General features: G+C 35.3%; 1 protein-coding gene and 1 long non-coding RNA gene across 2 annotated transcripts in view; both read left to right on the top strand.

Moving 5' to 3' along the window:
* adhfe1 (alcohol dehydrogenase iron containing 1) overlaps positions 1 to 22,547 on the top strand; it is a 31,112-nt gene that overhangs the window by 5,184 nt on the left and 3,381 nt on the right. Inside the window, 7 exon segments of the mRNA NM_207086.1 lie at positions 14,590 to 14,786; positions 14,977 to 15,054; positions 15,847 to 15,952; positions 17,490 to 17,642; positions 18,261 to 18,359; positions 19,072 to 19,150; positions 21,329 to 21,425. Coding sequence (NP_996969.1) covers positions 14,590 to 14,786; positions 14,977 to 15,054; positions 15,847 to 15,952; positions 17,490 to 17,642; positions 18,261 to 18,359; positions 19,072 to 19,150; positions 21,329 to 21,425 — 809 coding nt within the window.
* On the top strand, positions 720 to 6,939 carry LOC141379254 (uncharacterized). The gene is made up of 3 exons (XR_012395763.1): positions 720 to 1,424; positions 1,537 to 2,064; positions 2,116 to 6,939. It is a non-coding gene; the product is annotated as an uncharacterized lncRNA (long non-coding RNA).

Here is a 22,547-nt window from a genome sequence, read left to right as displayed (position 1 = left end):
TCACTCAATCGCAACGAAACCTGTGTTGTTAGAATCTCTGGACTGTGTAGATCAATAATTATCAAAAAAAAGTTGAACTTTTCACTTTGACTAGCTGTAACAGGCTAATTTTAAAAAGGGGCGTGTCCACACAAAGCTACATGCCCGTAAACCAATAAGGAAAGCCCAAAACATCACAGAAATTGGTGAGCACATATGGCATATCAACGAGATGAAACTAGCAAAATTTTGTGAAGATCAAACCGTAGGTGGCGCTATAATAGCAAAAATAGTCTTTAAATAATGCTAAATCGCTTAAAAATAAAGTAAATTTGCTTCATTTACATACTATTTCACAAAAAACACTTAATCTACATATCATATGATAGGTCTGCTCATACTGAACAGTTTGAGACTAAAACCACTGCTGTCACTCACATTGTTCATTAAAAAACCATCAATATGTACAAAACCTACTTTTGCAAACTAGTCCCTGGTTTTTAGCTCAATCGCAACGAAACCAGTGTTAAATGAACCTCTGGACTGAGTAGATCAATAATTATCAAAAAAAAGTTGAACTTTTCACTTCTGATAGCTGTAACAGGCTCATTTACAAAAGGGGCGTGTCTACACGAACCTACATGCCTGTAAACCAATAAGGAAGAGACAAACCATCACGGAAATTGATGAGCATATGTGGCATATCAATATGAAGAAACATGCAACATTTTGTGGAGATCGGGCTATAGGTGGCGCTATAATGGTGGAAATGGTCCTTAAAATATGCTAAAATGGCTTAAAAATGCAGTAAATGTGCTTCATTTACACACTTATCACTGAAATGATTTACAAATTATTTTTTTTGCCTATGTTGGATGCTTAAAGGTCTCAAAAACACATATTTTCAATATTCTATCATTTTAACCACAATAACACAGACTTTTAACTGTCACCTACCATTTCTAACCACTAGATGTCACAACAAGACCACTTATTTATTGTTCATAACATTTGCATACCTTTGTTGTTTTACATTTTTTGAGTTTAAAGTCAGGGAAATTACATTTAGAATCATTCTTTATCACATTTTGACCTGATGTAAACACTGTTATGCATTAAACATCTTATTTAGTCCCAGTTAACCTCTTTACAATAATTCTAATAGGTAAAACTGGTTTTATATTTAAACACCTTGTTTTAAAACATGTGTAAAGAAAATCACAACTGTGGCCTCTAGATGGCAGTAACTGAGCACTTATTTTTTATTTTACTGCTCTTTAGCAAAGAATGTGATGTAATGTTATGTAATGCATTCTGAATCCCAAACTGACATGGCATAAACACGGTTAATGCATTTAAGATCAAATTTAGTCAAAGCTTGTCACACTTTTTACTCTGTAGATTTATAATTATTTTAATAAAATACAAAATTTTCATTTTATACAGTTAGAACATGCTCAATTATAGAAGGGATATGTTTATGCACACCTAAATGGCTGTAATCACATAAATAAATTACACCGTGGCCACTACATGGCAGTAGGAGATCACTAATAGCTTATTCACTGCTCTTTTGTCATTTTTATTAAGAAGAGCTAAAATAGCCATAACTCATGAACGAATTAAAATATCTTCACCAAACTTGTTACACATATGCAAGTGGTCAGTCTAAGGTCATAGCATAAAACTCATAGACATTGGCCACATGATGGCGCTATACATTGTAAAATCACTGTATCCGAGTAACCATTTTTCTGATTAACTTAAAATTGACATGCTGTGTCTTTGTCTAAGGTGCCATGACTCGATCTCCACATTATATCATAGGGCTGCTTATACTGGTCACTTTGACATAAAAGCGGTCACTCGAAATGTTCATTAAAAATTTGCCAATATGTAAAAATCGAAGTTGCTTCTCTGGAGTGTTTAATCAAACATTTGTTAGCTCCATCTATAAACTCTAACACTCTAATCGTATATTTCGTTGTCGAATAAAGTACTTACAGGCGTCCTAACTGCTATATGACCTTACCCTGCTAAACTGCTTGACCCCCGTTAATTGCTGCTCGCAGCTATATTTAGGGGGTCAAGCGCGAAGCGCTGAAACCCTATTGTTTTTGTTAAGATTTTTATTAGGGGGTCAAGCGCGTAGCGCTGAAACCCTATTGTATTTGTTAGGATTTTTATTATTATTATTATTCTGCCGAAGTCACTATTGCCCAGACCAAACCGTAAGGCCGAGAGAGCTGAAACTTGGCCAGATCGTAGTACCCCGGTACACTACATTCTCACCAAAGATCAACCAAATCGGACCATAGGTGGCGCTACAGCGCCAAAAACCAACATTTTGGACATTTTTGGCCGCTATACGTTCACCGTTTGTCGTAGACTCAAAAACTTTACATTTTTTGAATCCTTGTGTTAGCCCTAACAAAAGTGCACAGCTGCACTTTTTGCTCTACGACGCACCGTTTTCCCGCTACATCGCGTTTTGTCCGAAACCTACTTTTGCGAACTAGTCCTAGGTTTTTCACTCAATCTAAACCAAACCACCTCTCAAATGTTCTCTGGACACTGAATATCAATAATTATCAAAAAAAAGTTGACATTTTTATTCTCACTCGAAACAGTACACAACAATGTTCGATGCTAATTGAAGCTAAATGCTAATTGGAGCTATAACTTTTGAACAGAATGAGATATCATCATCAAACTTGGTACACACATGTATAAGCTCAATTTGAGGTGACACTGCAAAACCCGCAGACTTTGGCCACATGGTGGCGCTATAAAGCTTAAAAACCATAAAATGACCCTAACCTTACAACTGTTAGTCCAATCAGCTTGAAATTTGGCATGCAGTGTCTTTGACCAGTTTTCCATGACATATTATAAGGACATTGGCACATCTCAAAAAACATGGCCGCCATTGGCCAATAAAGATTGAGCAGCCATTTAACAAGGTTAACGATCAGCGATCGGAACGAAACTCGCTGGGTATGTTCGACTTATAGACCTAGAGGTCTGTAAGAATTTTGAAAAAAATCGGCCACTAGGGGGCAATTTTACGCATTTTTAAAGTGTAATGGGTTGTGTATCACACAACCTTTTGCGCAACCACACAAAATACATATCATATGATAGGCCTGCTCATACCGAACAGTTTGACAATAAAACCACTGCTGTCACTCACACCGTTTATTAAATATTCATCAATATAGGAAAAACCTACTTTTGCGAACTAGTCCCTGGTTTTTCACTCAATTGCAACGAAACCAGTGTTGTTAGAATCTCTGGACTGTGTAGATCAATAATTATCAAAAAAAAGTTGAACTTTTCACTTTGACTAGCTGTAACAGGCTAATTTACAAAAGGGGCGTGTCCACACGAACCTACATGCCTGTAAACCAATAAGGAAAGCTTAAAACATCACAGAAATTAGTGAGCACATGTGGCATATGAATGAGAAGAAACTTGCAAAATTTTGTGAAGATCAAACCATAGGTGGCGCTATAATAGCAAAAAGAGTCTTAAAAAACATGCCAAATGGCTTAAAATAAAGTAAATGTGCTTCATTTAAACACTATTTCACAAATACACTTAATCTACATATCATATGATAGGTCTGCTTATACTGAACAGTTTGAGACTAAAACCACTGCTGTTACTCACACCATTCATTAAAAAAACATCAATATAAACAAAACCTACTTTTGCGAACTAGTCACAGGTTTTTAACTCGATCGCAACGAAACCAGTGTTGTATGAACCTCTGGACTGAGTAGATCAATAATTATCAAAAAAAAGTTGAACTTTCCATTTTAGATAGCTGTAACAGGCTCATTTACAAAAGGGGCGTGTCTACACGAACCTACATGCCTGTAAACCAATAAGAAAAACCCAAAACATCACAGAAATTGATGAGCACATGTGGAATATCAATGCGAATAAACATGCAAAATTTTGTGGTGATCGGGCTATAGGTGGTGCTATAATAGTAGAAATGGTTCTAAAAACATCATAAAATGGCTTAAAAATGCAGTAAATGTGCTTCATTTACACACCTATCACTGAAATGATGTACAAGTTAATTTTTCTTGCCCATCTTGGATGTTTAAATGTCTTAAAAACACATATTTTCAATATTCTATCATTTTAGCCACTATAACACAGACTTTTTACTGTCACCTACCCTTTCTAACCACTAGATGTCACAACAAGACCACATATTTATTGTTCATAACATTTGCATACCTTTGTTGTTTTACATTTTTTTGAGTTTGAAATCAGGGAAATTGCGTTTAGGATCATTCTGAATCACATTTTGACCTGATATAAACACTGCTATGCATTAAACATCTAATTTGGTCACAGTTAACCTCTGTGTAATAATTCTAATAGGCAAAACTGGTTCTATAATTAAACATCTTGTTTTAAAACATGTGTAAAGAAAATCACAACTGTTGCAACTAGATGGAAGTAACAGACCACTCATAGTTTATAGTTTATTTTACTGCTCTATAGCAAAGAATGTTATGTAATGTAATGCATTCTGAATCCCAAATTGACATGAACTGAACACAATTAATGCATTTAACATTAAATTTTGTCAAAGCTTGTCACACCTTTTACTCTGTAGATTTTTTAATTCTTTTAATAAAACACAAAATTATTACTTTATATAGTGATATAGTTTTGTCATTTTTGTTGGGAAGAGCTAAAATATCCAAAACTCATGAATGGATTGAAATATCTACACCAAACTTATTACACATATGCAAGAGGTTAATCAGAGGTCATAGCATGAAACTCGTAGACATTGGCCACATGGTGGCGCTATACATTGTAAAATCACTGTATCTGAGTAACCATTTATCTGATTAACTAGAAATTTGACATGCCGTGTCTTTGTCTAAGGTGTCATGACTCGATCTACACATTATATCTTAGGGCTGCTTATACTGGTCACTTTGACTTAAAAGCGGTCACTCGAAATGTTCATTAAAAATTTGTCAATATGTAAAAATCGAAGTTGCTTCTCTGGAGTGTTTAATCAAACATTTGTTAGCTCAATCTATAAACTTTAACACTCTAATCGTATATTTCGTTGTCGAATAAACTACTTGCAGGCGTCCTAACTGCTATATGACCTTACCCTGCTAAACTGCTTGACCCCCGTTAATTGCTGCTTGCAGCTATATTTATTAGGGGGTCAAGCGCGTAGCGCTGAAACCCTATTGTATTTGTTAGGATTTTTATTATTATTATTATTCTGCCGAAGTCACTATTGCCCAGACCAAACCGTAAGGCCGAGAGAGCTGAAACTTGGCCAGATCGTAGTACCCCGGTACACTACATTCTCACCAAAGATCAACCAAATCGGACCATAGGTGGCGCTACAGCGCCAAAAACCAACATTTTGGACATTTTTGGCCGCTATACGTTCACCGTTTGTCGTAGACTCAAAAACTTTACATTTTTTGAATCCTTGTGTTAGCCCTAACAAAAGTGCACAGCTGCACTTTTTGCTCTACGACGCACCGTTTTCCCGCTACATCGCGTTTTGTCCGAAACCTACTTTTGCGAACTAGTCCTAGGTTTTTCACTCAATCTAAACCAAACCACCTCTCAAATGTTCTCTGGACACTGAATATCAATAATTATCAAAAAAAAGTTGACATTTTTATTCTCACTCGAAACAGTACACAACAATGTTCGATGCTAATTGAAGCTAAATGCTAATTGGAGCTATAACTTTTGAACAGAATGAGATATCATCACCAAACTTGGTACACACATTTATAAGCTTAGTTTGAGGTGACAGTGCAAAAACAGCGGACTTTGGCCACATGGTGGCGCTATAAAACTTAAAAACCATAAAATGACCCTAACCTTACAACCGTTAGTCCGATCAGCTTGAAATTTGGCATGCAGTGTCTTTGACCAGTTTGCCATGACATATTATAAGGACATTGGCACATCTCAAAAAACATGGCCGCCATTGGCCAATAAAGATTGAGCAGCCATTTAACAAGGTTAACGATCAGCGATCGGAACGAAACTCGCTGGGTATGTTCGACTTATAGACCTAGAGGTCTGTAAGAATTTTGAAAGAAATCGGCCACTAGGGGGCAATTTTACGCATTTTTAAAGTGTAATGGGTTGTGTATCACACAACCTTTTGCGCAACCACACAAAATACATATCATATGATAGGCCTGCTCATACCGAACAGTTTGACAATAAAACCACTGCTGTCACTCACACCGTTCGTTAAATATGCATCAATATAGGAAAAACCTACTTTTGCGAACTAGTCCCTGGTTTTTCACTCAATCGCAACGAAACCAGTGTTGTTGGAATCTCTGGATTGTGTAGATCAATAATTATCAAAAAAAAGTGGAACTTTTCACTTTGGCTTGCTGTAACAGGCTAATTTACAAAAGGGGCGTGTCCACACGAACCTACATGCCTGTAAACCAATAAGGAAAGCCCAAAACAACACAGAAATTGGTGAGCACATGTGGCATATCAACGAGATGAAACTTGCAAAATTTTGTGAAGATCAAACCATAGGTGGCGCTATAATAGCAAAAATAGTCTTTAAATAATGCTAAACTGCTTAAAAATAAAGTAAATTTGCTTCATTTACACACTATTTCACAAAAAACACTTAATCTACATATCATATGATAGGTCTTCTCAAACTGAACAGTTTGACACTAAAACCACTGCTGTTACTCAAACTGTTCATTAAAAAACCATCAATATAAACAAAACCTACTTTTGCGAACTAGTCCCTGGTTTTTAACTCAATCGCAACGAAACCAGTGTTGTATGAACCTCTGGACTGAGTAGATCAATAATTATCAAAAAAAAGTTGAACTTTCCATTTTAGATAGCTGTAGCAGGCTCATTAACAAAAGGGGCGTGTCTACACGAACCTACATGCCTGTAAACTAATAAGGAAAACCGAAAACATCACAGAAATTGGTGAGCAGATGTGGCAAATCAATGTGAATAAACATGCAAAATTTTGTGGAGATTGGGCAATAGGTGGCGCTATAATAGTAGAAATGGTCCTAAAAACATGCTAAAATGGCTTAAAAATGCAGTAAATGTGCTTCATTTACACACTTTTCACTGAAATGATTTACAAGTTAATTTTTTTGCCCATCTTGGATGTTTAAAGGTCTCAAAAACACATTTTCAATATTCTATCATTTTAGCCACTATAACACAGACATTTAACTGTCACCTACCATTTCTAACCACTAGATGTCACAACAAGACCACTTATTTATTGTTCAAAACATTTGCATACCTTTGTTGTTTTACATTTTTTGAGTTTAAAGTCAGGGAAATTGCATTTAGGATCATTCTGAATCACATTTTGACCTGATGTAAACACTGTTATGCATTAAACATCTAATTTGGTCCCAGTTAACCTCTTCATAATAATTCTAATAGGTAAAACTGGTTCTATGATTAAACACCTTGTTTTAAAACATGTAAAGAAAATCACAACTGTGGCTTCTAGATGGCAGTAACAGACCACTTATTGTTTATTTTACTGCTCTATAGCAAAGAATGTGATGTAATGTTATGTAATGCATTCTGAATCCCAAACTGACATGGCATGAACACAGTTAATCCATTTAAGATCAAATTTAGTCAAAGCTTTTCACACTTTTTACTCTGTAGATTTTTAATTATTTTAATAAAATACAAATTTTTCATTTTATATAGTTAGAACATGCTCAATTATAGAAGGGTTATGTTTATGCACACCTAAATGGCTGTAATCACATAAATGAATTACACCGTGGCCACTAGATGGCAGTAGGAGATCATTAATAGCTTATTCACTGCCCTTTTGTAATTTTTATTAAGAAGAGCTAAAATAGCCATAACTCATGAAGGAATTAAAATATCTTCACCAAACTTGTTACACGTATGCAAAAGGTCAGTCTAAGGTCATAGCATAAAACTCGTAGACATTGGCCACATGATGGCGCTATACATTGTAAAATCACTGTATCTGAGTAACCGTTTATTGATTAACTAGAAATTTGACATGTCGTGTCTCTGTCTAAGGTGCCATGACTCGATCTACACATTATATCATAGGGCTGCTTATACTGCTCACTTTGACATAAAAGCGTTCACTCGAAATGTTCATTAAAAATTTGTCAATATGTAAAAACTGATGTTGCATTTCTGGAGTGTTTGATCAAACGTTTGTTAGCTCAATCTATAAACTCCAACACTCTTATCGTATATTTCATTGTCGAATAAACTACTTACAGGCGTCCTAACTGCTATATAACCGTATCCTGCTAAACTGCTTGACCCCCGTTAATTGCTGCTTGCAGCTATATTTATTATTAGGGGGTCAAGCGCGAAGCGCTGAAACCCTATTGTATTTGTAAGGATTTTTATTATTATTATTATTATTATTCTGCCGAAGTCACTATTGCCCAGACCAAACCGTAAGTCCGAGAGAGCTGAAACTTGGTCAGATGGTAGTACTCCGGTACACTACATTCTCACCGAAGATCAGCCAAATCGGCCTATAGGTGGCGCTATTGCGCCAAAACCCAATATTTTGGCCGCCATTTGTACACCGTTTGTCGTAGACTCAAAAAAATTACAAATTTGGAATCCTTGGGTCAGCCCAAACAAAAGTGGAGTGACCCAGATTTTCTCTACGTTGGACCGTTTTCCCGCTACATCGCGATTTGTCCGAAACCTACTTTTGCAAACTAGTCCTAGGTTTTTTGCCCAATCTGAACCAAACCAGCTCTGAAATGTTCTCTGGACACTGAATATCAATAATTATCAAAAAAAAGTTGAATTTTTTTTTCTCGCACGAAACAGTACACAACAATGTTCAATGCTAATTGAAGCTAAATGCTAATTGTAGCTATAACTTTTGAAAGGAATGAGATATCCTCACCAAACTTGGTACACACATGTATAAGCTTAATTTGAGGTGACAGTGCAAAAACAGCGGACTTTGGCCACATGGTGGCGCTATAAAGCTTAAAAACCATAAAATGACCCTAACCTTACAACCGTTAGTCCGATCAGCTTGAAATTTGGCATGCAGTGTCTTTGACCAGTTTGCCATGACATATTATAAGGACAATGACACATCTCAAAAAACATGGCCGCCATTAGCCAATTAAAATTGTGCAGCCATTTAGCAAGGTTAACAAGCAGCGATCGGAACGAAACTCGCTGGGTATGTTCGACTTATGGACCTAGAGGTCTGTAAGAATTTTGAAAGAAATCGGCCTCTAGGGGGCGATTTTACGCAATTTTAAGGTGTAATGGGTTGTGTATCACACAACCTTTTGCGCAACCACACAAAATACATATCATATGATAGGCCTGCTTATACCAAACAGTTTGACACTCAAACCACTGCTGTCAGTCACACCGTTCGTTAAATATGCATCAATATAGGAAAAACCTACTTTTGCGAACTAGTCCCTGGTTTTTCACTCAATTGCAACAAAACGAGTGTTGTTAGAATCTCTGGACTGTGTAGATCAATAATTATCAAAAAAAAGTTGAACTTTTCACTTTGGCTAGCTGTAACAGGCTAATTTACAAAAGGGGCGTGTCCACACGAATCTACATGCCTGTAAACCAATAAGGAAAACTCATAACATCACAGAAATTGGTGAGCACATGTGCCATATCAATGAAAAGTAACTTGCAAAGTTTTGTGAAGATCAAACCATAGGTGGCGCTAATATAGCAAAAATAGTCTTAAAAACATGCCAAATGGCTTAAAAATAAAGTAAATGTGCTTCATTTAAACACTATTTCACAAAAACACTTAATCTACATATCAAATGATAGGTCTGCTCATACTGAACAGTTTGACACTAAAACCACTGCTGTCACTCACACCGATCATTAAAAAAACCATCAATATAAACAAAACCTACTTTTGCGAACTAGTCCCTGGTTTTTAGTTCAATCGCAACGAAACCAGTGTTGTTAGAATCTCTGGACTGAGTAGATCAATAATTATCAAAAAAAAGATGAACTTTCCATTTTAGATAGCTGTAACAGGCTCATTTACAAAAGGAGCGTGTCTACACGAACCTACATGCCTGTAAACCAATAAGAAAAACCCAAAACATCGCAGAAATTGATGAGCTCATGTGGCATATCAATGCGAATAAACATGCAAAATTTTGTGGTGATCGGGCAATAGGTGGCGCTATAATAGTAGAAATGGTTCTAAAAACATCATAAAATGGCTTAAAAATGCAGTAAATGTGCTTCATTTACACACCTATCACTGAAATGATTTATAAGTTGTTGTTTTTTTGCCCATCTTGGATGTTTAAAGGTCTCAAAAACACATATTTTCAGTATTCTATCATTTTAGCCACTATAACACAGACTTTTAACTGTCACCTACCATTTCTAACCACTAGATGTCACAACAAGACCACTTATTTATTGTTCATAACATTTGCATACCTTTGTTGTTCTACATTTTTTTGAGTTTAAAGTCAGGGAAATTGCATTTAGGATCATTCTGAATCACATTTTGACCTGATATAAACACTGTTATGCATTAAACATCTAATTTGGTCACAGTTAACCTCTTCATAATAATTCTAATAGGTAAAACTGGTTCTATAATTAAACACCTTGTTTTAAAACATATGTAAAGAAAATCACAACTGTGGCAACTAGATGGCAGTAACAGACCACTTATTGTTTATTTTACTGCTCTATAGCACAGAATGTGATGTAATGTTATGTTATGTAATGCATTCTGAATCCCAAATTGACATGAACTGAACACAGTTAATGCATTTAAGATAAAATTTTGTCAAAGCTTGTCACACCTTTTACTCTGTAGATTTTTAAATTCTTTTAATAAAACACAAAATTATTAGTTTATATAGTTATATAGTTTTGTCATTTTTGTTGGGAAGAGCTAAAATAGCCATAACTCATGAATGGATTGAAATATCTACACCAAACTTGTCACACATATGCAAGAGGTTAATCAGAGGTCATAGCATGAAATTCGCAGACATTAGCCACAAGATGGCGCTATACATTGTAAAATCACTGTATCTGAGTAACCATTTATCTGATTAACTTAAAATTTGACATGTCGTGTCTTTGTCTAAGGTGCAATGACTCGATCTACACATTATATCACAGGGCTGCTTATACTGGTCACTTTGACATAAAAGCGGTCACTCGAAATGTTCATTAAAAATTTGTCAATATGTAAAAATCGAAGTTGCTTCTCTGGAGTGTTTAATCAAACGTTTGTTAGCTCAATCTATAAACTTTAACACTCTAATCGTATATTTCGTTGTCGAATAAACTACTTACAGGCGTCCTAACTGCTATATGACCTTACCCTGCTAAACTGCTTGACCCCCGTTAATTGCTGCTTGCAGCTATATTTATTATTATTATTATTCTGCCGAAGTCACTATTGCCCAGACCAAACCGTAAGGCCGAGAGAGCTGAAACTTGGCCAGATTGTAGTACCCCGGTACACTACGTTCTGGCCAAAGATCAGCCAAATCAGACCATAGGTGGCGCTATGGCGCCAAAAAAACACTTTTTGGACATTTTTAGCCGCTATTCGTTCACCGTTTGTCGTAGACTCAAAAACTTTACATTTTTTGAATCCTTGCCTTAACCTGAACAAAAGTGTATAGCAGAAATTTTTGCTCTACGACGCACCGTTTTCCCGCTACATCGCGATTTGTCCGAAACCTACTTTTGCGAACTAGTCCTAGGTTTTTCACTCAATCTGAACCAAAACAGCTCTCAAATGTTCTCTGGACACTGAATATCAATAATTATCAAAAAAAAGATGACATTTTTATTCTCACTCGAAACAGTGCACAACAATGTTCGATGCTAATTGAAGCTAAATGCTAATTGGAGCTATAACTTTTGAACGGAATGAGATATCATCACCAAACTTGATACACACATGCATAAGCTCAATTTGAGGTGACAGTGCAAAAACAACGGACTTTGGCCACATGGTGGCGCTATAAAGCTTAAAAACCATAAAATGACCCTAACCTTACAACCGTTAGTCCGATCAGCTTGAAATTTGGCATGCAATGTCTTTGACCAGTTTGCCATGACATATTATAAGGACAATGGCACATCTCAAAAAACATGGCCGCCATTAGCCAATTAAAATTGTGCAGCCATTTAACAAGGTTAACGATCAGCGATCAGAACGAAACTCACTGGGTATGTTCGACTTATGGACCTAGAGGTCTGTAAGAATTTTGAAAGAAATCGGCCACTAGGGGGCGATTTTACGCAATTTTAAGGTGTAATGGGTTGTGTATCACACAACCTTTTGCAAAACCACACAAAATACATATCATATGATAGGCCTGCTCATACCGAACAGTTTGACACTCAAACCACTGCTGTCACTTACATCGTTCGTTAAATATTCATCAATATAGGAAAAACCTACTTTTGCGAACTAGTCCCTGGTTTTTAGTTCAATCGCGACGAAACCAGTGTTGTTGGAATCTCTGGACAGTGTAGATCAATAATTATCAAAAAAAAGTTGAACTTTTCACTTTGGCTAGCTGTAACAGGCTAATTTACAAAAGGGGCGTGTCCACACGAACCTACATGCCTGTAAACCAATAAGGAAAGCCCAAAACAACACAGAAATTGGTGATCACATGTGGCATATCAACGAGATGAAACTTGCAAAATTTTGTAAAGATCAAACCATAGGTGGCGCTATAATAGCAAAAACAGTTTTTAAATAATGCTAAATCGCTTAAAATGAAGTAAATGTGCTTCATTTACACACTATTTCACAAAAAACACTCAATCTACATATCATATGATAGGTCTGCTCATACTGAACAGTTTGAGACTAAAACCACTGCTGTTACTCAAACTGTTCATTAAAAAAACATCAATATAAACACAACCTACTTTTGCGAACTAGTCCCTGGTTTTTAACTCAATCGCAATAAAACCAGTGTTGTATGAACCTCTGGACTGAGTAGATCAATAATTATCAAAAAAAAGTTGAACTTTCCATTTTAGATAGCTGTAACTGGCTCATTTACAAAAGGGGCGTGTCTACACGAACCTACATGCCTGTAAACCAATAAGGAAAACCCAAAACATCACAGAAATTGGTGAGCAGATGTGGCATATCAATGTGAATAAACTTGCCAAATTTTGTGGAGATTGGCCATTAGGTGGCGCTATAATAGTGGAAATGGTTCTAAAAACATGCTAAAATGGCTTAAAAATGCAGTAAATGTGTTTCATTTACACACTTATCACTGAAATGATTTATAAGTTATTTTATCTGTCCATCTTGGATGTTTAAAGTTCTCAAACACATTTTCAATATTCTATCATTTTAGCCACTATAACACAGACTTTTAACTGTCACCTACCATTTCTAACCACTAGATGTCACAACAAGACCACTTATTTATTGTTCAAAACATTTGCATACCTTTGTTGTTTTACATTTTTTGAGTTTAAAGTCAGGGAAATTGCATTTAGGACCATTCTGATTCACATTTTGACCTGATATAAACACTGTTATGTAATAAACATCTAATTTGGTCTCAGTTAACCTCTTCATAATAATTCTAATAGGTAAAACTGGTTCTATAAACACCTTGTTTTAAAACATGTGTAAAGAAAATCACAACTGTGGCTTCTAGATGGCAGTAACAGACCACTTATTGTTTATTTTACTGCTCTATAGCAAAGAATGTGATGTAATGTTATGTAATGCATTCTGAATCCCAAACTGACATGACATGAACACAGTTAATCCATTTAAGATCAAATTTAGTTAAAGCTTTTCACACTTTTTACTTTGTAGATTTTTAATTATTTTAATAAAATACAAATTTTTCATTTTATATAGTTAGAACATGCTCAATTATAGAAGGGATATGTTTATGCACACCTAAATGGCTGTAATCACATAAATAAATTACACTGTGGCCACTAGATGGCAGTAGGAGATCATTAATAGCTTATTCACTGCTCTTTTCTCATTTTTATTAAGAAGAGCTAAAATAGCCATAACTCATGAATGAATTAAAATATCTTCACCAAACTTGTTACACATATGCAACAGGTCAATCTAAGGTCATAGCATAAAACTCGTAGACAATGGCCACATGATGGCACTATACATTGTAAAATCACTGTATCTGTGTAACCATTTATCTGATTAACTTAAAATTTGACATGTCGTGTCTTTGTCTAAGGTGCCATGACTCGATCTACACATAATATCATAGGGCTGCTTATACTGGTCACTTTGACATAAAAGCGGTCACTCGAAATGTTCATTAAAATTTTGTCAATATGTAAAAATCGAAGTTGCTTCTCTGGAGAGTTTAATCAAACATTTGTTAGCTCAATCTATAAACTTTAACACTCTAATCGTATATTTCGTTGTCGAATAAACTACTTACAGGCGTCCTAACTGCTATATGACCTTACCCTGCTAAACTGCTTGACCCCCGTTAATTGCTGCTTGCAGCTATATTTATATATATTTTTGTATTATTTTGTGTTCAGCTTTAAAGCAGCAATCGATTTTGCCAAAAAAGGGCATTTTGATGTGTATGTTGCTGTGGGCGGCGGCTCTGTGATTGACACCTGTAAAGCAGCCAATCTTTATGCATCTCATCCGGAGGCAGAGTTTCTAGACTTCGTCAATGCACCAATCGGAAAAGGAAAACCCATCACAGCCACCCTGAAGCCACTAATCGCTGGTACAAACGCATACATAGAGAAATCCTCATTGTTACTTTCTTTTTTGCCTTCCTTTCTCTCGGCCCAGTTACTTTTACTGACCATCTGCATAAACAGATGAAGAGTCCAAACAATTGAAACATAGCACAGATACTGTATGCTGATTAATGATAGTTGTTTGTGTATATTTTTTGTGTCTGCATATTTAAGTTCCCACTACAGCTGGAACGGGGAGTGAAACCACAGGAGTGGCGATCTTTGACTTGGAGGACATGAAGGCCAAAACTGGTCCGTGAAACGAATTACTCATTAATATTTCAGCACTGTTCTTTAAATATCAAGAACTCAGTATTGTTAAGCATTTGTTTCGTATAAAAAAGATCAAAGTAGAATTGAAGGCAAAATTATTAGCCCTCCTGTGAAATGTTAAATCTTTCTCAGATATTCCCTGTTTAATAAAGACAAAAACTTTGTAACACATTTTTAAATATAATAGTTTTAGTAACTAATGTTTAATAACTTTTTTTTTTTTTATCTTTGACATGTTGACGGTACATAATATTTTACTAGTAATTTTGCAAGACACTAGTATTAAGCTTAAAGTGACATTTAAAGGCTTAACTAGACAAGTGGTTTGTTCCAAATGAAAAAAATAATATTGACTATAAAAACTATAAGAAAATATATGTAAAAACTGCTTCTATACCTGCCAAACAAACAAAAATTTCTCCATAAATAAAATATAACAGAGTTTACTGTGAATTTTTTTTATTTGCTCTGTTTAACAGTTCTTAGGAAATATAAAATAAAATAAAAAAATCACAGGAGGGCTAAACCAAAAGGTCTTCAACAGGTGAAAAATCAAAAACATCAAAAAAGACAAAAAAAAAATGTTTGCACACTCGTATTTTTATTTTATTAGCAATGATTTATTTACACAAGCAATGTCTTGTGTAAGTCTGGTAAAGATCTTTGAAATATTTCTATAATTAAGTTATTAACGATCATGCATATTAGTAAATGTTCACTATTAATGTTATTTGTGTTTATATTTAGCCCATTGATGTGTGTGTTTTTCAGGCATCGCAAATCGAGCCTTAAAACCTACATTGGGAATGGTGGATCCTCTACATACTCTTCACATGCCATCCAGAGTGGCAGCTAACAGCGGGTTTGATGTGCTCTGGTGTGTATTTTTTACATTCACATTTTAATTATTAACTACATTATGTGGATCAAAGATATTGCAACAATAATGTAACAACTTTAAATGTTTTTTTATCTCTGTGAATCATTTTGCATCCTGTTAATGGCATAATGACTATTACACATTTTACCATGATTTAAATTTGTCGATCTGCCCCACACTGACTCATTTGCCCACTTCATGCAAACTTACACTCCCCATAACTATAGGGTATATGCCGAGCTAGTGCTATTCCCATGCTGATACACTTCCGGTGACCTGTTATTGTGAACTTTTTTCCATTTTATACGGTTTCTTATACAGCATCGATGTTGTAATGTCATTAAAATACATTCAGTTAAATAAACTTTAGCATTTATTTAGTTGCTCAAGCGTAAAACGAGACAAAAAGCTGTTTACTCGCACGCGCCCGTCAGAATCGGCAGGCTAACGCAGAAGCTTCATTGAATATACTGGGGTAAAAATAAATGCTCATATTATAAAGATATGGCGGGGGAAATGTAATTTAATGCAGTGCACTTGTACAATCTGAGACTTGGATATCACTCAGCCAGTGGAGATCGCTGATTTTTAAAGAAAACAGACTTTAAATGCACCGGATTTTGCAATAACATTTAATTCGCCGGAAGCGCTTAACCCAGGTTACTGGCAAATTAAAAGTCCTATTAGCATGCTTCGGCATATACCCCATTGCACTATTTAATATAGCACATAATCATTGCACTACACTGCACATAAAGGTTTGTAAATGTACATATCCACTGCACATATACATTTGTAAATGTATGATATGCATATCTACATATCTGTTTGTAACATACAGTATCTACATATCTATTGTGTATCTGTCCTTTCCGCTCATTTTAAATAAGCAGTTTTTGTAATTTTTTGAGTCTATATTATGTACATATATATTTTCATATTCCTGATTATTAATAGCAACCTGTACAGGATGTTCATCTATTTATAAATCTTTCATTATAATTAATACAACTTGTATATTATGTTCATAGTATTCATAGTACACCCATGTGTAAATATTACTCATAGTTTTCTATAACAGCACTTAGGGGTAGATGTGTAATGACAAAGTTGAATCTAATCTCTAAAATGCAATTCACTGTACAAATATGTTTATCTGTTTCAAAGATTTTTGACTGCCATATTTGCAACCAGTATAATTTGATGACATTAAAATACTCTTTAAAGATAACAGTGCAGCACCAACACACTCGTTTGTTATCTACAAACTTTATACTTTGCTGTTATACCACAAACCTTTTTACCAGCAATACAGTTTTATTCATTTCAAATACAATCAAATGAAATATGATCACTTTCATTTATTTGAACAAGAACAGGTCATCATGCTATTATATTTGTACAGCTCAGTTATGCAGAATGATGATTGAACATATTCATATATTATCACTGTTCATTTGTAATCTGTAAGGATGCCTTTTTCTATCATAGTTTTATTAGATTGATTTTTTTAATTTGATCTTTCTTTTTCTAGTCATGCATTAGAGTCATTCACTGCATTGCCGTATAACCTGCGTAGCCCCTGTCCGCCAAACCCCATTAGCCGGCCCGCTTACCAGGGGAGTAACCCAATCAGTGATGTTTGGGCAAAACACGCTCTCCGGATCGTCGCTAAATACTTGAAACGGTATGTTTTTGGGATGTGAAAGGATGTGCATTATATGTTTTAGTGAGACATTAGATTTGATGCATTTTATAAGTGCAATATTTAAATAAACTGCTGAAGACCAAATGATTCGCCCTCCTGTGAATTTTTGCTTCTTTTTCAAATATTTCCCAAGTGATGTTTAACAGAGCAAGGAATTTTTCACAGTATTTCCTATAATATTTTTTCTTCTGGAGAAAGTCTTATTTGTTTTATTTTGTCCAGAATAAAAGCAGTTTGAAATTTTTTCAAATCCATTTTTTGACAATTTTATTAGCCCTCTTAAGCTATATATTGATTTCAGATTGTCTACAGAACAAACCATCAAAATGATTTGCCTATTTATCCTAACTTGCCTAATTATCCTAGTTAAACCTTTTAATGTCACATTAACTTGAAAACTAGCATCTTGAAAATTATCTAGTAAAATATTATGTAATGTCATCAATGCAAATATAAAAGAAATCAGTTATTAGAAACTATTATGCTTGGAAATGTGTTACAGAAACAGAAATTTGGGACACAAATAAACAGCCGGACTAAAAATTTTGACTTTAACTGTAATATTGTTAAGTTTTGAAGCCATGTGTGTTGTTGTAGGGCTGTGCGTGATGCTGGAGATGTGGAGGCTCGCTCCAGCATGCACCTGGCCAGTGTGTTTGCAGGAATTGGCTTTGGCAACGCTGGAGTCCATTTATGGTAATTAAACAGAACTAGCATTAAATTAACACCAAAAAAGGAGTCGATTCTGGTAATGAGTTTGGCAGCATCAAATCGCAACACACTTAAAGAGTCAGCTAATGGAATCGCTAGTGCTTTCGCTGCGATAATTCTCCATGTTTGCACTTATCAGACAGTGCAGGTGGACTGAACTTATTGCTGCGAGAGTTTAAGGAAAAGCGGGTAACACTTTACAATAAGGTTCATTAGTTAATGCATTTACTAACATGAAGTAATCATGAACAACACATGTACAGCATTTATTAATCATAATTGAACATTTAGTAATGCATTATTAACATTCAAGTCCATGCTTGTTAACATTAGTTAATGCACCATGAGTTAACATGAACTAACAATAAACTACTGTATTTTCATTAACTAATGTTAACTAACATGAACAAATACAGTAGTAAATGTATCGTTCATTGTTTGTTCATCTTAGTAAATGCATTAATTAACATTAACTAATGAACCTTTTTGAAAAGTGTATAGAGGTGTCCAAACTGTAGTAATGGTGAGATAGTGATGGAGATGTTGACGCTTGTGGATTTCAACCACTTTTATGATGCACCTTTCATTTCAGACTGACGTGCAGTGGAAAATGTATGCATTTTTAATCATTTTCTTTTTCCTTGAAGTATGGTTGATGTATCTGATAATTTGTTGTTGTTTGTGATTTTTCTTGAAGTCATGGAATGTCGTATCCTATTGCTGGAAACGTCAAAACCCACAGAGCTAAAGGCTACAATGTGGAGCATCCTATAGTGGTAAATATCAATTATATTATGCAAACATTTAAACATTTCCAGACATAATATTTTGTTTTCATTCATTCATTTTCTTTTTGGCTTATTGCTTTTATTAATCTTAAATGTGTTTTTAATGTTTAAATAATCATGTACCCATGCTGTTTTCTGATCTAATTAGTTGGCATCAAACCTCTCACAGAGTCACACGAGCAACTGCTAATGGTGACTGTCTAGTGCCAAAGTGTAAGACCTCATTTGGTCAATCTGTTTTCTCCGTTAAGGCAGCCAAATTGTGGAAGGATTTACATGTTTGCCTAAAATTAGAAAGCAATATAAATATTTTAGTAGTGTTCTTAAAAAGTGGTTAAAAACAAACAGCTGTGTTTGCACAAATAGTATAATATTAGTTTGTTTAATCATGCCACCTTTGCTTTTGCCTACTGTATTTTATGTAAATAATTATTATGTTGTGTATATGTATTTATTATATTTTCATATTCTCCTGTGGACAGGTGTTGAGAATTAGCAAGTCCGCTAATACACTTAAACAAATGCATTTGGTTGTCCAGTGTAATTGTGATGTACATGTCAAATAAATAAATGAATAAAATAATCTGGGGTCGCCACAGTGGAATGAACTGCCAACTTATTCAGCATATCTTTTACGCAGCGGATACCCTTCCAGCTGCAACCCATCACTGGGAAAATATTTTGTTTTATTTGAAGAAATGAATTATTGTATTTTGTAAGGATTTAATTAATTAATAAAGTGACAGAAACTGCATTACAGTTTTTTTCAGTCGCTTTGGTACATTTCTCAGATCAGAATTAAAATTTGCAAAACAGTAAGTGCATTTTTCAAAACAATGCTTACAAATAGCAAAACACCATGGATTACCTGCTAAACCCAGTCTCTTGCTCAAAATCCTTAGTTCATCTCTCAAAACTGCATTTCTGTGTCAATGAACAGGTCAGTGCCATCAGGATAACAAGTCCTTGTGTTATTGTGTTCAAGACATGTTGTCAATACTACAGTCTACTCTGGAAGGGTGTTCTGATGTAAACTATGGTTGCATTTATTTTATTTTATTATTGCTCTTTGTAGTGTAATTTGTTGACAGATCATGTCATTGTGATACAGAAAGAAAAAAGACAGCACTGCATAGCACAAAAATAAATAAAAAGAAATGTATCAATTATAGACAAATTTAGAATAAAAGCCTAATGGAAATGTATAGAAAAATGCATTACAACAAAATATCATGACAACTTGTTCAGTCATTTTGCTTGTAAAGACTTATGCTATGAACAAAGGATTAAATGTTGTGGCGGGTGAGGTTATTAAAAAGAGACCAAAATAATACATTTTGATCAACATGACATAAGCAAGTAGGAAACATCAGAGAATTTCACATAATCATTTGCATGGATGTACGCAAACATTTAAAACTTGTTTAAAGGAACGAGAAATGTTAAGATATTTCACTTTAGAGGCTTGGAAAAGGACTTATTCTTTGCCATAACAGTGATATATTACTGAACATAAACACAAGAGCCTGATAAAAATGCTCATTTTAGAGGAAAATTGCAGGTGGCATTCAAAAGGTTTTGCACCTAAACTTTTCATTTATTTTTTTTATATTAATAATAATAATAGTTATTATTATTCATTTTCCTTTGGTTTAGTCCCTTTATTTATCAGGGGTTGACACAGCAAAATGAACCGCCAACTTATTTAGCATATATTTTACACAGCAGATGCCCTTTCAGCTGCAACCCAGTACTGGTAAACACCAATACAAACTCACATTCACACACATATACTATGGCCAATTTTATTTTATTCAATTCACCCACAGTAAAGTATTTATAATAAAAATATATGTATTTCAAATCAGCAAATTATAATGGTTTCTGATACTGAAGACTGAAGTTAAAAATTTTGCTTTAAACCACAGTTTAATAGTTTGCAATATTTCTGTGTTCAATGTGCTTTTTTGATCGATTAAATGCAGTCTTGGTGAGCAGAAGAGGCTTATTTTTAAAAATGTAAATAAAATTCAACTTGTGTACAATATTGCATATTAAAAAATGTGTAATGCATTTCTAAAAATACGTATCCTAGTACTAATTGTTTACATAAAGCTATTTATTTGAATTTTTTGTCATCTCGTTTTGTTTGTCTTTCTCTTGCAGCCTCATGGACTCTCTGTAGTTCTTACTTCACCTGCTGTTTTTGAATTCACTGCAAACATGTGTCCAGAGCGCCACCTGGAGGCTGCTCAAATACTAGGTAAGTCACATAGTTGTAGACTAAAACAGATGTCAGGCATTAAAGAGCCCATATTATGGGTTTTTGAAAATTCCCCTCCATGTAGTGTGTAACACAGCTCTAAGTGAAGTGAAGTATCCAGCTAAGGCTTAAATCTGTAAGAATACAGTGTTTAAAACTGTTGATTCATCTATAAAAGAGTCGAATCATAGTGCTTCAAACGAGTCGCCTTGATACCGACTCATTAGGTGTTTCGCCATGACGTACGAACGAAACAAAGTTTTTCACGTGCACGCGCAAACCCGGGAGATTTCAAACCTGAGGCCCCGCCCTCTGACGCAGTAACTCAGACACACACACACACACACCCACAAACACACGCACACCCACAAACACAAACATGCCGGTCGATTGAAGTCACACTGCAGATGGATATATTGAGTCTCTACCCAAAGATGAAACATCAGCATTATAACCAAGCAGTTGGAAACTTCTGGAAGCTACATGCTACAAAGAATACTTCATCTGAGTTTGTTAAAGGAAGGATCAGTAAAGAGTAACTGATGGACGTCAGGATGGGTTTCTTCCTACATTTCTCAAGTGTAAGTACGTGCGGTTAAAGTTGTTGGCTCGTTTACTCTAGCTTGCAAATGTATTTAGTTGTGATTTGTTACTTGTAACCGCGTGTACTGTATCAGGTTAACAGGATATATTATCTTATCGCGTGCAAAGTCACGTTAAAAACGCGACGCGTGCTGTTTGTTTATGGAGCTCCGTGCTAGAGTTCTGCTCCCGCGATTTATTCGGAAATGTATTCCCGCGCCGCAGAAATCTGGCGCGGGGAGAGAGAGGGAGAGAGAGAGAGAGAGCGAGAGAGAGAGCGAACGAACGAACGAGCTTTGTGTACTTTGTGCTGTGTGTATACAGACAGCTTGGCTGTCTGGACTGTATACTGGGTGATATTTGGTTGTGTTCTCCGCTCTAGCGGGACCGGGCGCGGCGGGCAGAAAACGGAGCGGGTTCTCAGGCTAAAACCTGGCGGGTGCGGGCTGAAGCGGGAGCGTTGTCATCCGGAGGTGTGTGTGTGTTTTTGTGTGTGTGTGGTATGGCGAGTACACGACTGTCTCCTTCGTTCGGTTATCC

Source organism: Danio rerio, chromosome 2 (assembly GCF_049306965.1).
Source record: "Danio rerio strain Tuebingen ecotype United States chromosome 2, GRCz12tu, whole genome shotgun sequence".
Lineage (NCBI taxonomy): Eukaryota > Metazoa > Chordata > Actinopteri > Cypriniformes > Danionidae > Danio > Danio rerio.
Note: the sequence above shows the minus strand (reverse complement) of the source record. Positions and strands in the feature narration are given on the sequence as shown.